The sequence below is a fragment of the Notothenia rossii genome, assembly GCF_949606895.1.
Source record: "Notothenia rossii genome assembly, chromosome: 5".
Taxonomy (NCBI): Eukaryota; Metazoa; Chordata; class Actinopteri; order Perciformes; family Nototheniidae; genus Notothenia; species Notothenia rossii.
Genome location: NC_136903.1, coordinates 14,691,805 through 14,710,308, shown reverse-complemented (window position 1 = coordinate 14,710,308; position 18,504 = coordinate 14,691,805). Strand labels below are relative to the sequence as shown.

General features: G+C 41.0%; 2 protein-coding genes across 2 annotated transcripts; one reads left to right on the top strand and one right to left on the bottom strand.

The window, feature by feature from the left end:
• Positions 1 to 265: 265 nt before the first annotated feature.
• slc17a6a (solute carrier family 17 member 6a) lies at positions 266 to 10,848 on the top strand. Its single transcript, XM_079681938.1, has 12 exons — positions 266 to 823; positions 2,197 to 2,452; positions 3,122 to 3,240; positions 4,212 to 4,326; positions 5,320 to 5,407; positions 5,617 to 5,703; positions 6,358 to 6,500; positions 6,585 to 6,734; positions 7,649 to 7,781; positions 7,868 to 7,978; positions 8,071 to 8,198; positions 9,069 to 10,848. The coding sequence occupies exons 1-12, from the start codon at positions 738 to 740 to the stop codon at positions 9,396 to 9,398; spliced, it is 1,746 nt and encodes a 581-aa protein (XP_079538064.1). The 5' UTR covers positions 266 to 737; the 3' UTR covers positions 9,399 to 10,848.
• Positions 10,849 to 16,851: 6,003 nt separating this feature from the next.
• On the bottom strand, positions 16,852 to 18,455 carry fancf (FA complementation group F). Its single transcript, XM_079681940.1, has 2 exons — positions 18,336 to 18,455; positions 16,852 to 18,053 (listed from the first exon to the last, which is right to left on the bottom strand). The coding sequence occupies exon 2, from the start codon at positions 17,997 to 17,999 to the stop codon at positions 16,971 to 16,973; it is 1,029 nt and encodes a 342-aa protein (XP_079538066.1). The 5' UTR covers positions 18,000 to 18,053; positions 18,336 to 18,455; the 3' UTR covers positions 16,852 to 16,970.
• Positions 18,456 to 18,504: the final 49 nt, after the last annotated feature.

Genomic DNA, 18,504 nt, shown 5'->3' with positions numbered 1-18,504 from the left:
TGTGAGAGTAGTAAATCAAACAAAAAACCGAGAATCAGCCGGATATGGAGGGAGGAGGGGATCATTGTTCAGTGCCTGCTGCTGCAAGTGATTGATAAGGGGTCTGCTCTCATCCTGAATAGTTTTTAATTCAGTTAAAAATGTTGTGAATGACAGTGGTTGTTTAAGTGGTAATTCTCGCCTTTAACTTGTATTTTTTTAAGTAGGCTAGTAATTGAATTAGGGGAGAAAAGCGGCAGGAGGAGGGGCGCTGCGCGGAGCTGCTGACAGGTGGAGGAGCTGTGCGCTGTCCGCGGTGCTGAACCGGCTGCTGCCTCACCGGAGATCCTCACCTCAGATTAGACCAGAGCTCCACCGACGTGCACATACTGAAGATTGTCCACTTTTTCCCATCTCGATTTCTCAAAGAATACTCACAAAATAATCCAACTTTCCATTTTCTGTGTTGCTGTTTTCTTATCGCTGGCTGGATCTTAAAATGGCTCTGCATGGATTAACACTGCGCAAGGCAAAAGCGGACTTATTTGACTGCTGTTTTGTGACTGTGAAACCAGCCCTTTCCGACTGAACGTGTTCCCCCATCTTTCTCCATTTTCCTGCTCATCTTTTCAGGACATCGAGACGTTTTCTGCTTGAAAGACAGCAGCACGTTATTTGGATTATTTGTTTAACAATATGCTCATTAAGCAGCTCTTCCATTTGTTATAGTATTGTAGATTTTTAAAGATATTTTGGATATGGAGCCTGGCATGGAGAAACCTGCCCCTACCACTAAGGAGGGAATAAAACAGATCGCAGGAAAGGCCCTGGGAAAGATTTACAGGTAAGGCGAATACATTCCCAATTTCTAATGTAATCATGAGAATTATATCTGTTATAAAATAGAAAAATACCCAGATGTTAAAATCAAGCGTAACATCTGCACTGGATTTAAATAAGCCTATTGCTATTTTACAATGAAATCAAGAGGGAAATCTCTTCTTTATGAGATGAATCACGGACAGGATGCTAAAGGCAGAGTCGTGTGGCCCGAATATTTAAGGATCAGATATTTCCCTGGAGGATGATCCCCTCCACCAGCTGCTGTGGGTGTTTTTTTTAATAATTAATGAAACAGAGCGAGTCGTGACACAAGGTCGGAGGATATCTATTACCTTATGTATCCATGTGTATTAATCCAAGATCGATTGACTTCATATCAATTAACTCACTTTATTATTTATACTGTCAGAAGGACATAAATGGAATGTAATCCAAAGCAAAAATCAGACTGCAAAGCAAACATTTTTAATTTAAAATCACGGTCAGGAAGCAGGGTGACGTTTTCACACATATTATATTGAATTATTTATTCACTCTGATGGGAAATGCGAATAAAATTCCTTTCGGTTGAACAAGAAGCCGAAAAATACGTTTTTTTACACAAATCATCTGGAAACATGTATCTTTTATAAAATATGCCTATATGAACACTTGTGCAGGCTCACACAGTTTTGTTTTTAAAATCTTTGAATGTCTTTCTGTCGTTGAACTTGATTCCATGCTGCAACACAAAAACGTGACTGGAAGCATTACAAAAAATCTATTCGTTTCATTTAAGATGGAGCAGGCCTGGTATTTAACTGGATGAGGCCTTCACATTTCAATGTTTGATTTTCTAAATGAACCTTATAATTATTCGTACACATTTGCATTGAAAGACAAATCGGAAAGCCAAAGCCACATTTTTAAGATCTAATTAATACAATAAAAGGGAGAAATTAACTCTAAACAACGAGGATGCTGATAATGCTGCAATGCGGTATGAAGGTTATTCTTTCCTCGTTTGCCAACAAGTATTTATTTTACAGAATCATTGAGAATTTCCGCACGAAACGAAAAAAGGTAGTTGACTTCGTGTAAAAGGGAGCAGGCTTTGAGGGGCCTGAGCCAAATTCAATGCAGAAAATGTGACATTTTAAAGGTTTTTCTTTACAAGAGCACAGAGTAAAAATAAAAGCTTATTTCCAAGATGCAAACGTCCTAAGAGGCATATGAATAAATGCATTTGTATTAATAGTGTGTTTTTTTCGCAGAAAATCAACGAAATCTCACATTTCCATTTGGATAGTTATAGCTCCTTTAAATTCAGCTGAACGTGCATGGATGTTTGATTTCATAAATCCAAGTGTCAACATTTATAAACGTGTCGTGCAGGCGGTTGGAAAAGCGTCAGCAGACCACTGAGGGCATCGAGCTGACGGAGGATGGGAGACCCACGGAGGAGCAGGAGAGGAAGACCCCCCTGTGTGACTGCACGTGCTTTGGGGCCCCGCGCAGATACATCATCGCTATGCTGAGCGGCCTGGGCTTCTGCATCTCCTTCGGTATCCGGTGTAACCTGGGTGTGGCCATCGTCAGCATGGTCAATAACAGCACGATCCATGAGGACGGCAAGATCGTCATCTTAGAGGTGCCTGAAAACCCCGCCCCCCCCCCCCCCCACTCCACATATTTATTAAGATGAGGGCCACCAATAGACTCATGACATTATGTCGTGTTCGTCTCTCCCCCTTAATTTGGTGTTCCCGGTCTGTTTTAACTGCTCTTACATTAAAATAAAAAATATTAATCATCACCAAATGCTATTTAACACCCCATAAAGCTGTGAACAGTGTCTCAGACTGGTTTATATGAATAGCTGCAGTGCAAAGAATAGACACTGAAAATGTATTCCAAAAATAACATTTTGTGGATTTGTATTAGTGTAGGCTACTTTCTGATTGGGGTTACCCATTCATTTCCTATGGCGGTCATTTTTGTAAGAACACCATCGACGGTGTAACACAGTTTACAATAGTAAATCGGTCAGATTACCCAAACACAAGAGGAGGGTTAAACTACCCTGGAGAACCTCCATTGAGCATGTGCTTTTACTTTGTATTTATTGTGCTAATAAGCCTTTATGTTTTATTAGTTAAAAGATGTATGTTGCCTTTCCTTTTTTAATGTTTTCAAAAGCTGATACTGTTGTGCTTTAATTCGTTGATCGATCATGTTATATAAAATGTTGTCTCTTCAAAGATTTCAAAGCTCTTCATTTAAATTAAATTAATTATGTTTTTTTTTTTGTGTGTGAAAGAAAGCAAAATTCAACTGGGACCCAGAGACCGTGGGGATGATTCATGGATCGTTTTTCTGGGGCTACATAGTGACTCAGATACCAGGAGGATATATCTCCTCAAGACTGGCTGCTAACAGGTAACTTCAAGCGATATCTGGAAAAAAATCTACGATAGACACTTGTATGAGGAAATAGATTTCTAAATACCAGTTTTTATTGTTGTATAAATGAACGATTATTGAAATTTACAATGAAAATATAGGTGTAATATTTCGATATCTGATGGTTTGACGGGAGGAGTCTGACCTTACAGGGGATTTGGCTGATGCCCACCAGGCGTGCCTCCTCGTGTTAATGAGCTCCCATGGGACCACCGTGTCTAATCCTTTATGTTCAGAGGCATGGCAACCGCACCAGCCAAAGTGTGAAATGTGGGTCTAAGTAATGGTTGTATAATGATTTCAATGGCATTATCCAGCCTCTCCCATTATTTTATCAACAGATGATTAGTCAGCTACAATTAGACAAGGAACAGAATGCAAAAAAGGGAAATGTATATGTAAAAAAAATGTAGAAGAAAAAACACATTTGAACAACTATCTGTAAAATACCTGATGCAAAATCATGTTATAATATTGATGCTTTAAAAAGGTAACCAAAGGTCCAATAAGGCCTTGTTCATATAGATAATATGACATTTATCTTTCTCATGAGGGAAATGGAGCCAAAATAAGATGCAAATATTTGAAGAGCTTCATCATGCCAAGTCAGCTGAGCCTTCTGCTGCAAACACCTCCTGTCCTCACTGCCCTGGAAACTGAATAACTGCCTGTGTGTGTGTGTGTGTGTGTGTGTGTGTGTGTGTGTGTGTGTGTGTGTGTGTGTGTGTGTGTAGCATCCAATTAGGATCCATCTTCCACAGCAGTGTTTGTTGCTCCAGTAGTAAAGAATTATACAGTAGAACAGCGTATGTTTATGTATTGCATATCTGATGTTTTATTGTGTTTGAAGTGTCTGAAACAATACTGCTTTCATGTATTTCGAATGAATGTGTTGGTGTTGTTTTGATAATATTCTGAGAAATAATCCCAACACAATGTTTATCCAGGGTTTTCGGGGCTGCCATTGTGCTGACATCCATCCTGAACATGTTCATTCCCTCTGCCGCCCGGACGCACTATGGATGTGTAATCTTTGTGAGGATATTACAAGGGTTGGTGGAGGTACGGATACACAGTTTGCACATCAGATCCTGACCTTTAAAATACTCTAAACTGAGGCCTCATTATCAAGCTGAGAGCCAAACTCGACCCCTAATGAAATTGTCCTGACATTCTGTATTTGACCACACTTTTCAGAAATCCTCTTGTTCACAATAAACTCCCTGGCTCTCTATTTAAATTTGCACTGGAAAATGAAGCCCATTATGAAAAAGATCCATGTCATTATACTGTAAACAATTATCATATTAGTCCACACAAAGCTAACAGAATATAATGAATAGCAGGGCTTATGTGTGTTGGTTTACCTGGCCTAAATAGCTAGCTCCATGTTCACATAGAAACAAACAGAACAAAAGAGATAAAAAGCCCTCGATTCGGGCGGCTCCCACAACTCAACAGACAAGAAAACATTTAATGGAGGGAGGCTATTATCAGACTGAAGGTCATCCTCCTTTGTGATTCTGTTTTGCTGCGTGCTGGCGCTTCAATAGTAGCTCATGACCATAGAGAGGGAGCCGCCTGCGTTCAGCACCCATCGACTTATTACCGCAAATTAAACATTAGCATTTCAGGGTATCTCCCACTGCAAGCCCCAGCAATTTGTGTCTATCAATAGTTCATTGTATGCCACTTAGTGCATAATGAAGATTTAATAGGCGCGACTCAGGTTTTCCCCCCCGAAGTGGGCAGTCATCCTGAGTCTGCACTGACTCACACCTAACCCATTAGTCTCTATTAGAAAGGTCAGCTGCAATGCATGTCAGTTTGTTTGTTATTATTAACTACAATTTGTCTTTTGCAAATGAGAACGGACCACGTCAATCAGGCAGAATCAGTTTTATTATGTAAACTCTATTGAATGAAAGTGGAAAAATAGATGTAGAATATATTGATACAGAAAGATGAGTTGCCTCAGATTGATTAAGACATATTAATATAAAATGATCTCTGTGTGTTCAGACTGTGACTGTAATATCATTTGTCTTCGTGCAGGGAGTGACTTACCCAGCCTGCCACGGGATCTGGAGTAAATGGGCTCCACCGCTGGAGAGAAGTCGTCTGGCAACCATCTCCTTCGCTGGTAAAAAAGTCTACACATATCGTCATGTTTCTGTTTTCTCCTTATAGATTAACTCATCATGTTACCTTATACACTTAAAAAATATTGCCCCTGAAATGTATGCAAACATGTACTGAACACATTTGTCACCATAAACTGGGACAACGCTGCTCTCTGAATAAACAGCCGGATCAGATTCTGCCTGGTCGTAATGCTTTTATCTTGTTCAGGATCCTATGCTGGTGCAGTGATAGCCATGCCTCTGGCGGGGATCCTGGTGCAGTACACTGGCTGGTCCTCTGTCTTCTATGTGTATGGTGAGTGTAACTGTATTAAAAGCACACAAACATTTTCTTACAAATTAAAATTAAAGTTCTTCTTATATCTTTTTGAACTCCAATAGCTTCAGGAGTTTTGCTGTTAGAGATTTACAGGGTCTGGTATGACAGGCAGGCTGTGTCCCTAATGCTATAGCAGCTATTGTCCCATAATTGTCAATTGCTGTCCCATGCAGCCAGAAACACTGTCAGTTACATCCTGTCTAGCTTCAAAATATATTCCCCCCTTTAATTATATATTTTAGGTTTGGAAAATGATCTTTGTCAAGTCAATATTATTTGTATCACGATACACACATTTGATTGTTTTTAGACCCTTGCTTCAACTAAAGAAATTCCCCCAGAGCAGGCATCCCTCTCCTATGGCAGACATATGTGCAATAGATGTTGTTTGTACAGGATAGATCAACATAATATAATTACAATATGGATAATCAATTTGAAGAAAATAAAAAAGAATGTGTGTGAGTGAAATATTTAAATCCAAGACTCTTATTAAGTATTTTAAATATGTTGTTCATCATTATTACAGATATTTGGTATCTTTGCTGACTTTGGGGTCTCCATTATAATTTAAGCCCTGAGTAATGTTTGGCTGCACAGCATGTAATGACTGACTAATGATCTGTTCAGGATGCTTTGGGATATTTTGGTACATTTTCTGGGTCTTGGTGTCCTATGAGAGCCCAGCGGAGCACCCGACCATCACCACCGAGGAGCGCCGCTACATCGAGGAGAGCATCGGGGAAAGTGCACAGCTGATGGGAGCGATGGAGGTGAGATCTCGAACTGTATTCATTCATTTGTACCAATAATCCACGTGCTGTACAGCCCAGCTGATTGTCTGTTTGTTTGAACAGAAATACAAGACCCCCTGGAAGAAATTCTTCACTTCCATGCCCGTCTATGCAATCATCGTGGCCAACTTCTGCAGGAGCTGGACCTTTTATCTGCTCCTCATCAGCCAGCCTGCATACTTTGAAGAAGTATTTGGATTTGAAATCAGCAAGGTAAACAAATCCCTAATAATGCTTGGTCTCAGGAAAAACATCAAACATTGCTAAGATTGTCTAACATATGAATTGCTTAATTTCAGGGCAGTTCAATTGGTATACAATACACATTTTGAATGTTTTTGATGCTAATGACGATCTGTCTTATTCTGCCATGGAGTATATATTCTGATGTTCAAAAAAATGTTACTCTAGATTTTGAAAAGTGTTAATCAATATTGGGATTAAATTAAGTTGCAGAAGGAACACAAATATTAAAGGGGCTACTCTTTGAATTTACAAAGCTCTATGAGTTTTAGCTAATTGTTTGTCTGTCCAACAACTGTGCTGCTTTGGTTCACTCTCTTTAGGAATCTATTTTCAGTGTTAAAACTCTAAAGGCCGCCATAGGGTCAACACCAAACTGCAGATAGACACAGTAAACTGAACGTAGTAAAGCATTAGGTAGAAGTTGGTGTGGACCAAAAACAGAGCTATAAGAAACCAGAAATCAGAAACATAAATCCAAAAGAATGATACTTTAGCTTGGTCAATGTGACAAAATATAAACTCTTAATATTTTTAACTTTTTTGAAACAAAATGTGTTATTTATCTCTTAACATTTGAATAACCTATTGAAAAGGAAAGGGCTTTGATACATTTCTGAAACCTGCTGTCCATGAGTAAATGAGTGTAATCTTTACCCTCGCTGGAGAGTGTGATGCATGATGGTTTGGCAGATGTAATGTGGCTCAGGACGGGCTGCTGTGATTACTGCAGGTGAATTATTGCTCAGATGTGAAGCTGCAGTCAGAGGTTGAAACGGACACAAAGATTGGGTCCGAGAATAGAAAGAAGAATCACTTTTGTTTTGACAGTTTTTCTGTAGTTGTCACATTTGCTTCAGACAAAGTGTTTGATGGGTTCTCAGGTTGGAATAGTGTCAGCGCTGCCTCACTTGGTCATGACCATCATCGTGCCGTTAGGAGGCATGTTAGCCGACTACCTGCGGACTCACAACATCATGTCCACCACCATGGTCCGGAAGATCATGAACTGCGGAGGTAAGGCATTGATAATCAGCTCTGTCTGTTACCATACAATTATAAAGGTGTTCCTGATCGTTGACCTCTCTTCTTGTTGTTTCTAGGGTTCGGTATGGAGGCCACTTTCTTGTTGGTGGTCGGGTTTTCTCACAGTAAGGGGGTGGCCATCTCTTTCTTAGTTCTAGCGGTGGGTTTTAGTGGATTTGCAATATCAGGTGAGTCTCAAAGCTAAAAGGATTATAGTTCTAATGACTTTGTTTTGTTGAAAATAGCCAAAAACTTAAAATACCTGCTTCATTTTGCCAAGGTTTCAACGTCAACCATCTGGACATCGCTCCTCGCTATGCCAGCATCCTCATGGGAATATCCAACGGGGTGGGGACTCTGTCAGGGATGGTCTGCCCTCTGATCGTGGGAGCCATGACAAAGAACAAGGTAAGACATTCATTAGTCGTACAGTGAATTTAATGTTTATTCAGATTTGAACTGAAAAGTGGTTCAATGTTTTTTTTAATAGTAGTAAATAGTAGTTTATGTTGTAAACTGGAAAAGAAAAGAGAGGCATTGTGTACCATTAATAAAGCCTAATTTAAAATTCCCCCCTTCTATCATGTAAGAAAAGTTAGACAGGATTGCATTACATTAGTTTTCACACCACTTTGTCTTTAACACTCAGAGTCCAGCTTTATCAGGACTGAGTGGGAGTAGTTTGATGAAATTTGACATATGATATTTGATATTAACAGTTGCCTGGCAACCTCACAACCATCATCAGATTATTTTTATTCAGGTGTAGCTAAACTCAGATCGGATGCATGACTTTAAATATGTCCAAATACTCACTTCAACCAGTGGGATGAGCACAGACAGATACAGGAATCTGTCATGTGAATCACCTATTATGCAAAATGCACTTTTTCATGTCTTTTATACATAAACATGTGTCCCCTCTGTGTAAAGAGATTTTGAAAGTTTCAGGAAAAAAGATTCACTCTCCTTTTGTCCTGATCCGTTTATATAAAAACCTGTCTGAAAATGAGCTGATCAGATTTTGGCCACTTTATGATGTCATAAAAGACAGAGAATCAGCACTTTTGAAACAGGGCTGAAACAGAGGGGCTTATGGGATGCTACAAAGAATAATCGGTTTGGTATTTCGAGCCAAACACTTCAGAGACATGTTTTGTATATAGGCTATATCAGACCTATAATAAAGTAATGAAAAACAGTATAATAGGGGACCTTTAAGATCCATTGCTCGACAGAAACAAGTTTTCAGAAATGACTCAACTGTTTTGTCCTTAGACCCGGGACGAGTGGCAGTACGTCTTCCTCATTGCTGCCCTGGTGCATTATGGGGGAGTGGTGTTCTATGGGATCTTTGCATCTGGGGAGAAGCAGCCATGGGCCGACCCTGAAGAAACCAGCGATGAGAAGTGCGGCTTCATTGATGAGGACGAGCTGGCCGAGGAGACGGGAGACATCACGCAGAGCTACGGTGCCATGGGGGGCCCCGCTAAAAGCTACGGGGCCACCTCGCAGCTCAACGGAGGGTGGGTGTCGGACTGGGATAAGACGGAGGAGTATGTGCAGGAGCCGGCCGGAAAGATATATTCCGAGCGCGGCTACTCTTAGAGCCGCCAGATGTGGTGAGTCTGACTCTCCATCACAGATTGCACAACATTATCTTAGATAAATCCATTCTGTGTATTCAAGTAAAATGGTAACTAGTTTCAAAAAGCCAATGTAAAGGAGTAGTAAATTGCAATGCAGAACAATCCTCATTAGATGACCATATGTCTCTCATTACATCTACCTACTATAGGGCTTCACTATACAGAGAGCACAGAGAGCTGCAGGCCTATGTTGTACTTCTCCTTAGGCACCCAAACCTCATCAATCTACTTGAACAACATGAGCCAGATGACACTGCAGCTGACCATCATATAGGGTCTTTCTCTGAAAAACCACTCTGATTGCACTGAAACTTTAGGTATTCTAGAACAAGATTATATTCTGTTTGTCAAGTGTGTTTTATGTACTGTATATACCTGTATACTGTTTCTGTGAGACTATTGTGAATTTTGGGTCGTTGATCTGTGTTAACATTAATATAAAAAGGCCATATTTTTCATGGACAGTACCTTTTCAGGGAGATGTCTGCTTGCAAAAAAGGTCTCCCTCTCGTCGGGCGAGGCCTGTAATACACTATAAGACAAAAATTGCGTGAGTGAAGTTGATCCGTAGAGTTTTAGTGTGTGTTTGTTTGCATGAATTTGCTCAGATCAATGTTTTCCGATGCAGCAGCCTCACTGTCCTTGATAGTCCTCATCCGGCTCAATGCTTTGTTCTTAGATAAGTCTTCTGCCATTATAAATAATAAAATGAACTTTCATAATCAGGTGCCAGTCGTGATGTGAGACAAATCAAAAAAGTGTTTAAGGCGATTGCTCAGAAGACATTGTTTATTGATGTTTGGTGTGCACTGCAATAAATTCTGTGTACCAGCCGCCACCCATCACATCCTGTTTTGTAATGTGACACTAGCTTGCTGTATCTAACTGTAATTGTTTTGGAGTCATGTGATGCTCAACATTAAGGTGTGTGTTTTAACAAATTACCAGTGTCTGGAGAATCCAGCTTTAGTGCTCATGACGCAGGACATATTGTTGCATCTTGACACGAGGAATGCAGTAATGTATGTGAACGACCAGGGTGTTGTGATCTCTTGATGTTTCTTGGTTGTTCTCATTGTCTCCAAAATTACTTTGCTGACACTTTAATATTGTCACGTTTGAGTGGACCTCATGAGTTAATAGATGGCTCTTCCACCTGACTTTATTTAATATTGAACACTTTCTTCATTTGTTGTATGAAATCTGCAAGGATGTTTAAAAATATATGAATATTTAAGAATGTTTAAGATGACCAAAAGATGCTATTACGGCTTTGTGCCTAAAGTTTATGTAAACAGATAAATGTGATTTTATGGCTTCTAATATTGTGTTTAATGAAGAGGTATGTTGATGTCAAAAGTGTTGTAAAGAATACTCATATCATTTTATAAAAAAGAAACTTACCAAAATTCATGTTTTGGTCTTTCCTCGTCATCTTTTCACCTTGTGTGTTGATGTGATCTGCATAGAGGTGGAGAGCTATTCAATATGACAATGATTATAGTTTAAGTCATTTTTTAAATTTAAAATATTGAATAGTTCCAACTTCTCAAATGTGAAGATTTGGTCATTTTTCTTAAAATAGTTTTAATGACATTTGTATTTATATTTTGGGCCTTTTTCTTTAGTTGATAGAACATCTGTGTTGTTTAAGTTTAAACTGATGGCTGAATAATCTTTGTAAAAGGTGTGAAAGGTAAAACAAAAAAATAATCATTTACTAAAAAGAAAATCTGATATTGATCAATAATGAAAATGGGCTCTTCCTCAACCAGTAAAAAAAAATGACATTGATGAGGAAAATAAATAATCTAGTTTAACAGTCACAGGGGACATTTATCTGCATTGCTTACTTCTCCAATTCTCTCCAAGTTTCTCATTAGTAAATCAATGGCTGAGGTCTCTGGAATCCAGGGGAGAGTATTGGATCCTGTAGCTTGGTAATTGGTCAAAGGCAATAGCAATGTTAGAGCTATTACTGGAGTGTACATCCCTAACACCAGGATCATTGTCTGTCTTCCCAAAGAGTGCTGACTTGATATGCAGTGTAGATGGAGAGGTGTTGTGTAGCTGCACAAAGTGTGATCAGCCTGTTAAACTTGTCAGCAGCATCTCAAGCCTCTCTCACTTGTAGAGAAAAAACAAGGATCGGAGGCCTAACTGAAACAAACATGCATTTTGACAACCAACTGTGGCGATATGAAACACACCCTGTTGTCCTCAGTGTGTCCTCCTCCACACCGCTGAGGTCAACAGTGTTACATGTAACATATTCAACTATTGACCCGGCTCCTGCATTAAATTGTGACAAATCAATACTGTTTAACTCTAGAGCATATTGGACTTTTAAAACAAAAATGCTTCTAATGACAGCTTGAATTCAGCAAAAGGACAAGGAAGGTCGATGAAAGGCAAAATGGTAGGATATAATATAGAAAAATACAATATGAAATATGTAGTGCATATTACAAACTTTATAGTGGGATTGTAATTTCTAGATCCCATGTGTTTAGAGGAAATTGTATATTGGTATGCACAGATGCTTATATACAATACTTAACATATTATATACAGCTCCAAGCCCCAAACGCCACATCCAGGGAGTCGTGACAGAACTGTGAGGTTTTATGACTCACAGTTCAATCTGAAGTCAGAGCTGTACGGAGTGTACAAAAAAGGTGATGAAACCGTCTGTGGCGCCTCTTTGCAGCTCTGCAGTTTGTCAAACACGACGCTCTGGATATCGACAAAGTGCAGCCTGTTAGTGAGGTGGTAAATAATTCAGTAAAGCATGGCGTCCATACATCCACGTTCATCGTTACAGCAGGAAGGACTTTCCTGGATAAATCAAAGACTGAACGTGCCTTCCAGCCTCTGCAGGTGGGAATGAGTCATATGGAGCAGATCTGAGAGCAGTCCATCATTAGAGGTCTGACCAACTTCATGAAGGTCCTCATTATTTTAATGACCAACTGGGGACCATTACATTTGTTGGGTTGTCCACCTTCCTCTGACTGTAGGCCAGGGTTAATATAAGCAGACAGCAGCCTCTTGCAACTTCGAGCCCCCCTCTCTCCTCAGGAGGAATGATAGACAGGCATGAAGTTTGTTGGGGCGGGGGTTAAAGTGTTGACCGTCAGTTTTATGCACATGATGGACAGTCTGAATCAATTTAATGTGTTCAGTACTCTGGCTCTGTGTCCACTGATGCTTCGATCACAGGGAGCGGCTCCATGTCTGAAACACTTCCCGTGGCAGCAATTACAATAAATCTCGGTTTCTCCTATCCGATTATTATCTCCCCGGCTGAGGAGGGAAACCATTAACGCTTTCCGCCGCCTACTCCTCGGTGCACATGTTGATTTGACAGAAAACACAATTGTGTCACCAGCCACGTGGAACATGTTTTCTCATGCCTAACCAGCCGGGGCGGTCATGGCTGTTGCTCCGGTGACGTGCCTGTTGGGGCGCTCGGTAATTGGACAAAATGTGTGTGTCGACATTTCATTCATAGGTGGGTTTCCTCTCTGCATGAACCTGCCTCTATCCTCTACCTGCAGTTGTTTGTGCAGCATCAGACTTAGTCACTGGGAGGCTTTTGGTGCTGTTTGTGTAATCCTGAGGGCAAGTGAAGGGGGATTGAGTAGTTGTCAGTCAGTGGGGCAGGTGCAGTTTGGGCTCCTGGGGGACTGTAACGGGATGAGGCCCAGCCCGAATGAGTGTTTGATGACGGGGTTGCACTCCTCCCCTGGGACTCTGCCTGCTTGCAATTATCCTCCTGATCCCTTCTCTCTTCTCCAGTCTGCAGCCCAACATGTACACAGCGTCCTCGCCACACTGCTACAGGGATATCCTTTGAATTGCTAAAATGCAACCCCCTCATATGCAAAGCGATCTAGTAATTAGAGCCCAAAAATTCAAAGCAGTATTGAAGTAATTACTGTTTTATGGCACCCCATGGCATGACATTTCACTACCTCGGGGCAATTGAATGTATACACACCTCCTCCTCCGTTGCTAATAGCTTTATTAATGTAGAGCTTGGACCCAAAATCAGTCAGCCTCACCAGACATGTTTTATGCCTCTGTCCATCCACTGCCACACAGTGATAATTTATTTCAAAGATCTCTTGTTTTGCATTCCACTTCTACTTAAGACTCTCAGTTTGGGAAGTACAACAATCCTTTTGTGATATGCTAATAGTGTCAATCTTGTTGAGCTCCAAAAAGCCACGACGAATATGAAGAATAATTATTTTGTTTCTACATTTATAAGCACCAAGCTACTGATAAACTGCACTGAGGCAGGAGATCCGTGATGCCATATAAGGGCTGTATTCTCAGTCCCGCCATGTTCAGAGGGAGAGGAGGCAGATTGCTTCATCCAATTGTGTTTTCTCCACAGAACTGGTCTCCTACAGTTGCATGTGAGGTAATCTATCACAGGCCCTACCATCTCCCCTCCCCCATATCACATTACGCTGACAGCTTCATACCCTCCACTCTACAACATGCTCATATCATGCTCGTATCGCTCACAGACAAAGGATGAGTGGCTGATAAGATTTTACACGATATCCTCATTACTGGGAGTCCTTTGTTTCGAAATCTGGATAAAATGATGACAGTTTGCAGATAAGGGAAAAATATTTTGAAGCTTAAGTTGTCTTTAAATCTCCTACCTTATGAAAAATAAGCATTATTTGACCATAAAACAGCTACAACTTAGATTCACCTTACTGAAAGGGTAGCATCTCATGATTATTCTCATAATGGACTAACTGCAGCTGTACTTTCTTTTGTTCGGCCTTGTTTCCCCACATCTCGACCCTCTCCCTCTTTTTACATCCTGTGTAAAAAGACAGTAGTGTTTCTGCAACCACAGCACCAGACTGTCTGACAGGGCAGTTTTTACGGGATGTCCTGAGAGGATGATGTGAACTTCTTTTATGCTCCAGAAGCTGCACCAACATTTCACGCAACTCAGTACATTAGTTTCCAATAATGTCCTCAAAGCTACACTGAAAAAAAACACCCAAATGACAGCCTGAATGCCTGGTCCGCGGTGCATGCCTGGTGACGGGGGCCACTGATCATCCTGTAAGTGGGACACAGGTGTGCGGAGTGGCCCTCCTGCCAGACGCGGGGCCGAGCTGGAGCGGATTAGGCACGTGCCAAGGGAGGGCTCTACCCCTCCACCCCCCCGCTCCGCCCCGCCCCTCAGAGGATTCCCTATTCACCACCAGATGGGGGCTGGATGTGAGTTTTAATGAATGCCATCCTTCACGCCCCTCAGCACGTCTCACTGCAGTGTGTTACCCCACGCTGACACACAACAACAATACACTGCAGAGAATCAGAAACAAGCCGAGGAGAAGACAAGAGAGCAGGAAGTACTGGACGTTTCATTGCTAATTACACACTTAAAGAAAGTGGTTTTATGAAAGACAGAAAGGCATAATATTCCTAAATTATTAAACGTACTGAGAGCAGTTGAACTAATATAATAGATGCTACAAACCAATGTCACACATTTAAAGTGGGCTGGTGGTTACTATGGGGCGGTGTGGCCCTCCTGTTGTTTGAAGTGATACAATCAGACAACCCTGTCATTTTCACCTTGCAGGTTAACAGCAGAGGGCAATTTGTTCACATTTATGGGACAAAAACTGATAGGTAAATTGCTGGTTTAGAGGGGTGGTCTATTACTTAACAACACCCTATTTTAATGGGAAAAAACACCTCTTTGGAAATAATTATTTGGCATAAGAACAAAAACGATAAAATGCTTTCCTTTTTTAGTATCTTACGATAGAAATGTTTTTTATCCTATAAAATAATAGGTTTTTTCTTTTAGTATAGATACAGCCATAAGACTTATTTATAGGATTGTAATTTGCAGTCAGACTAACAAATCTGAATCATCATCACGGCTTCTCACTCACTCTGCCAGTTATGGGTGAGGCTGTGATGAAGAGTGTGAAACACAACATCTAAAAATGAAGAGAATCTGTAAGGGTGAACGATAATGTGCATCTCGGTCAAATAAAGGATCAAAATTCTCAACGTAATCTCACAATAAAAGCCTCAATTATCTCCTTTATTTCCCCACATTCTTAAATACCAGACTTGTGTAAAAGCTGATCAAACATGATGAAAATCGAAATTGCACAAATGTTCATATATTTCTATCCTCGGAGCAGATGAGATCCCTTTAATCATTCTTGGTCCCCATCCAGCTTGATGCATATGTTCTTCATTGGTTGGAAATAAATTGGTTGTGTACATGCTGCCCCTTACTCAGTGACCCTTGTCTGTCTGAACGTGAATTGCTTTCATGGCGTGTTAAACGAGCCGTGGTGGTGTTGGTGTTTCCTCCTCGCGGCGGCCGGCTCTCTAATCCGCTGTCTGCCACACTTATGTCACACACCGGCTATTGTGCAGCTTTGATTGACGACGCCCGATCTGACTAACTGATCCCTCGCCGCAGAGGTGCTCTGACACACCGGCCAGCTCTGAGATGTGCGAATTGGCAGTCAAGTCACATGACTGGCATTCAGCAAATCAACATTTTAGATTCAGAGGGAGGCAGCTTTGGGACGAAGAGGCAATATTGACAGGTTGTCTGTGTGAAAAGGAAAATGAATTGAGGTGTGTACAGTCAGAAAAGGTCAATTGGATTCCACCATGGCTTTTGCTTTCTTTACTTTTTGCAAAATGTTGATCTTCTCTTGTCTAGTTTCCCCTATTACATTAACAGAATGATTTCAAAACAGCACATCCAAAATATAATTTGGTACTAAGGTGGGATTTATGATGATAAAGGAGCTTTAAATCTCCAGAGGCCAATTTATAAAGTGTCAACTATTCACTGCCTGACATTTACTTTCCGTTTAATTCAGTCAGATCACATGCTGCCAGTGAATAAAAGACAGCATGTGATGCTACCACCTGTCCAGATAGTGTAAGCTGTACATTTAAAAACAAATATTTTCATAACTTAAAGTAATAATAATTATAGTTGTAAATAAATAGGCTAGTGTTGTTGATGTTGATATAAATCTAACATGTTCCAATACTCAGCAAGTGTTTATGATGTGTGATAGTTGCATAGAATTATTTCATGGTCATGATTGAAGAATTGAAAAGAAACCTCTGTGAATGAATTTCAGTTTGTTTTGAGTTTAGTTTTTGTATGCACTGGGAAGACTGTCGATATGAATGCATACATGAATACTGAGTGTCTGTATTAAGGTCTAAACCCAAGAACAAGTGCCTTACTTAACTTAAACATTACGTTGAATTGGCCACATTATAATAGAAACTGTTTGATCAAAAGTAAAGAAGAATGTGAACATTTGATGCCAGCGTATGGTCACTCCTGGCTTTCAATAATCCACACTAAAGACACATTGTGTTTGGTATCAAAACGTTTTGAGGTTTAATTCCCAGCTGCATTCAACCATTGCATCCAGATACAAACAGGCAAATACATGTAGCTACATCTTGGCTTCAGCTCTGAGACTGACTGTCACTTGTTTATTGCTGACAGAAGGTCTCCCCACACACTAAGACCTCTTACATCAAAGTCCCCATCAGAAATGTTCAAAACATTTAGCTCTTTCTCCACATCCTCTCTGAGAGAGGGACAGGCCGCAAACAAGGCCAGGAAATGCTCCGTAAGTCTCTGGAAGGATACGGTCCGGTTTGTGTTTGCTTGAACCCATTCACCCTCACTCATGCTGTACTCCATACTAGAGGCCCACTTTTTTAGCACATCACAGTATGCATCTCTACATTTCAGGTGTCTTTTTGCCAAGTCTATAATGAGTGTAGTAGGAAGTGCAGAACACATTTGCTGCAGCACATTTTGTTCTTTCTGCAGCCAGTCTAAGAGACAATCCTGTGCAGCAGTTTGTGAAGCATTAGAGTTTTTCCTTGTCAGCAGAGCAGCGGCGATGACCAGACAGAAATGTCCCGATGCTCCTTCCCCCTCCTGGAGGAAAGAGTTTACAATGTGCTCTGTCCGGCTGGCCTCACCGCCTCCACTCAGCAGATCCTCCAGCCTCTCCATCAGCACGGCCCCCTGCACCTCAACATCAGCACCTGACAAGTCTGTGAGAGGACTCAGGACTTTACAAGCAGATTTGCATTGAATGATGTGGCTACAGAAGCCAGTTACATCCTGATAGTCACTCTGCTGAGTGTTTACAGGACTCACAGTGTCAAAGAGTATCTTCATGATGGAGATGGGCAGGTCAGGATTTTTCAGCAGCCCCATCAGCAACAGGTGCTGACACTGGAAGAGGTCTTTGAAACATACGTCAGTGTATCGAGGAAAGACGGCTCGCAAACTTTCATTTGTGAGTTCTAGCTGCTTCTCCATCACCCTCTTTATTGTGGTGTTATTGTGAAACCTGGAGAATAGGTGTTCGCAGTATCGGGCCCAGTGAAAGGCTCTGGACAGGGTTTGTTTATCCCACTGCTCCACCGCGCTGCTCCGCGCCGCCACGGCCAACAGCTCCGCAGTGCTGGACAGGCTTTTGAGCACCGCCTCCATGTGGCGCTCTCCCCGTTCACTATCCAGCCTCTGAGAGCCGATGGAGGTCGCTCACTGTGGAGGAGAGACAACTTATCCAGCTAAACATCCACCTGAGTGTCCTCCCCCGAAATACCTGCTAAACGTTGTTTATATTAGCTAGTGGGTTAGCAACAGATTAGCTAACTGACATTCGAATTATAGAAGCCAAGGACTTCCGGCAAAACGTTTCAAAACAAAGCCCTTTCTAACGATTGTTGCTGAGGTAATATCTAGCGTTATACATAAAAGACAGTATGGCATACTAGAAGAGGGGTATTTAGTAGCTATAAACATAGTTGTTGGTGTTTTACTCACTTTTCCTTTCATTTTCTCACGTCCCGCTTGTGCCGCTTTCACCACTGCGCATGCGTGACTGACTGCTAGATTTTGGTTTTTCCCTTCAAAATAAAAGCCCTAACAAAAAACATAGTTAATTAATCAGGTAACAGCAGCATTTCGATTTGATCATTTCGTTTTTAATGTT

Bases quoted from the DNA above. Each gene is read 5' to 3' on its own strand.
- fancf (XM_079681940.1), bottom strand. From the start codon at position 17,999: ATGGAGGCGGTGCTCAAAAGCCTGTCCAGCACTGCGGAGCTGTTGGCC.
- slc17a6a (XM_079681938.1), top strand. From the start codon at position 738: ATGGAGCCTGGCATGGAGAAACCTGCCCCTACCACTAAGGAGGGAATA. The intron at 5,704-6,357 runs GTGAGTGTAACT...TGATCTGTTCAG, and splicing joins CTCTGTCTTCTATGTGTATG to GATGCTTTGGGATATTTTGG. The intron at 6,501-6,584 runs GTGAGATCTCGA...TTGTTTGAACAG, and splicing joins AGCTGATGGGAGCGATGGAG to AAATACAAGACCCCCTGGAA.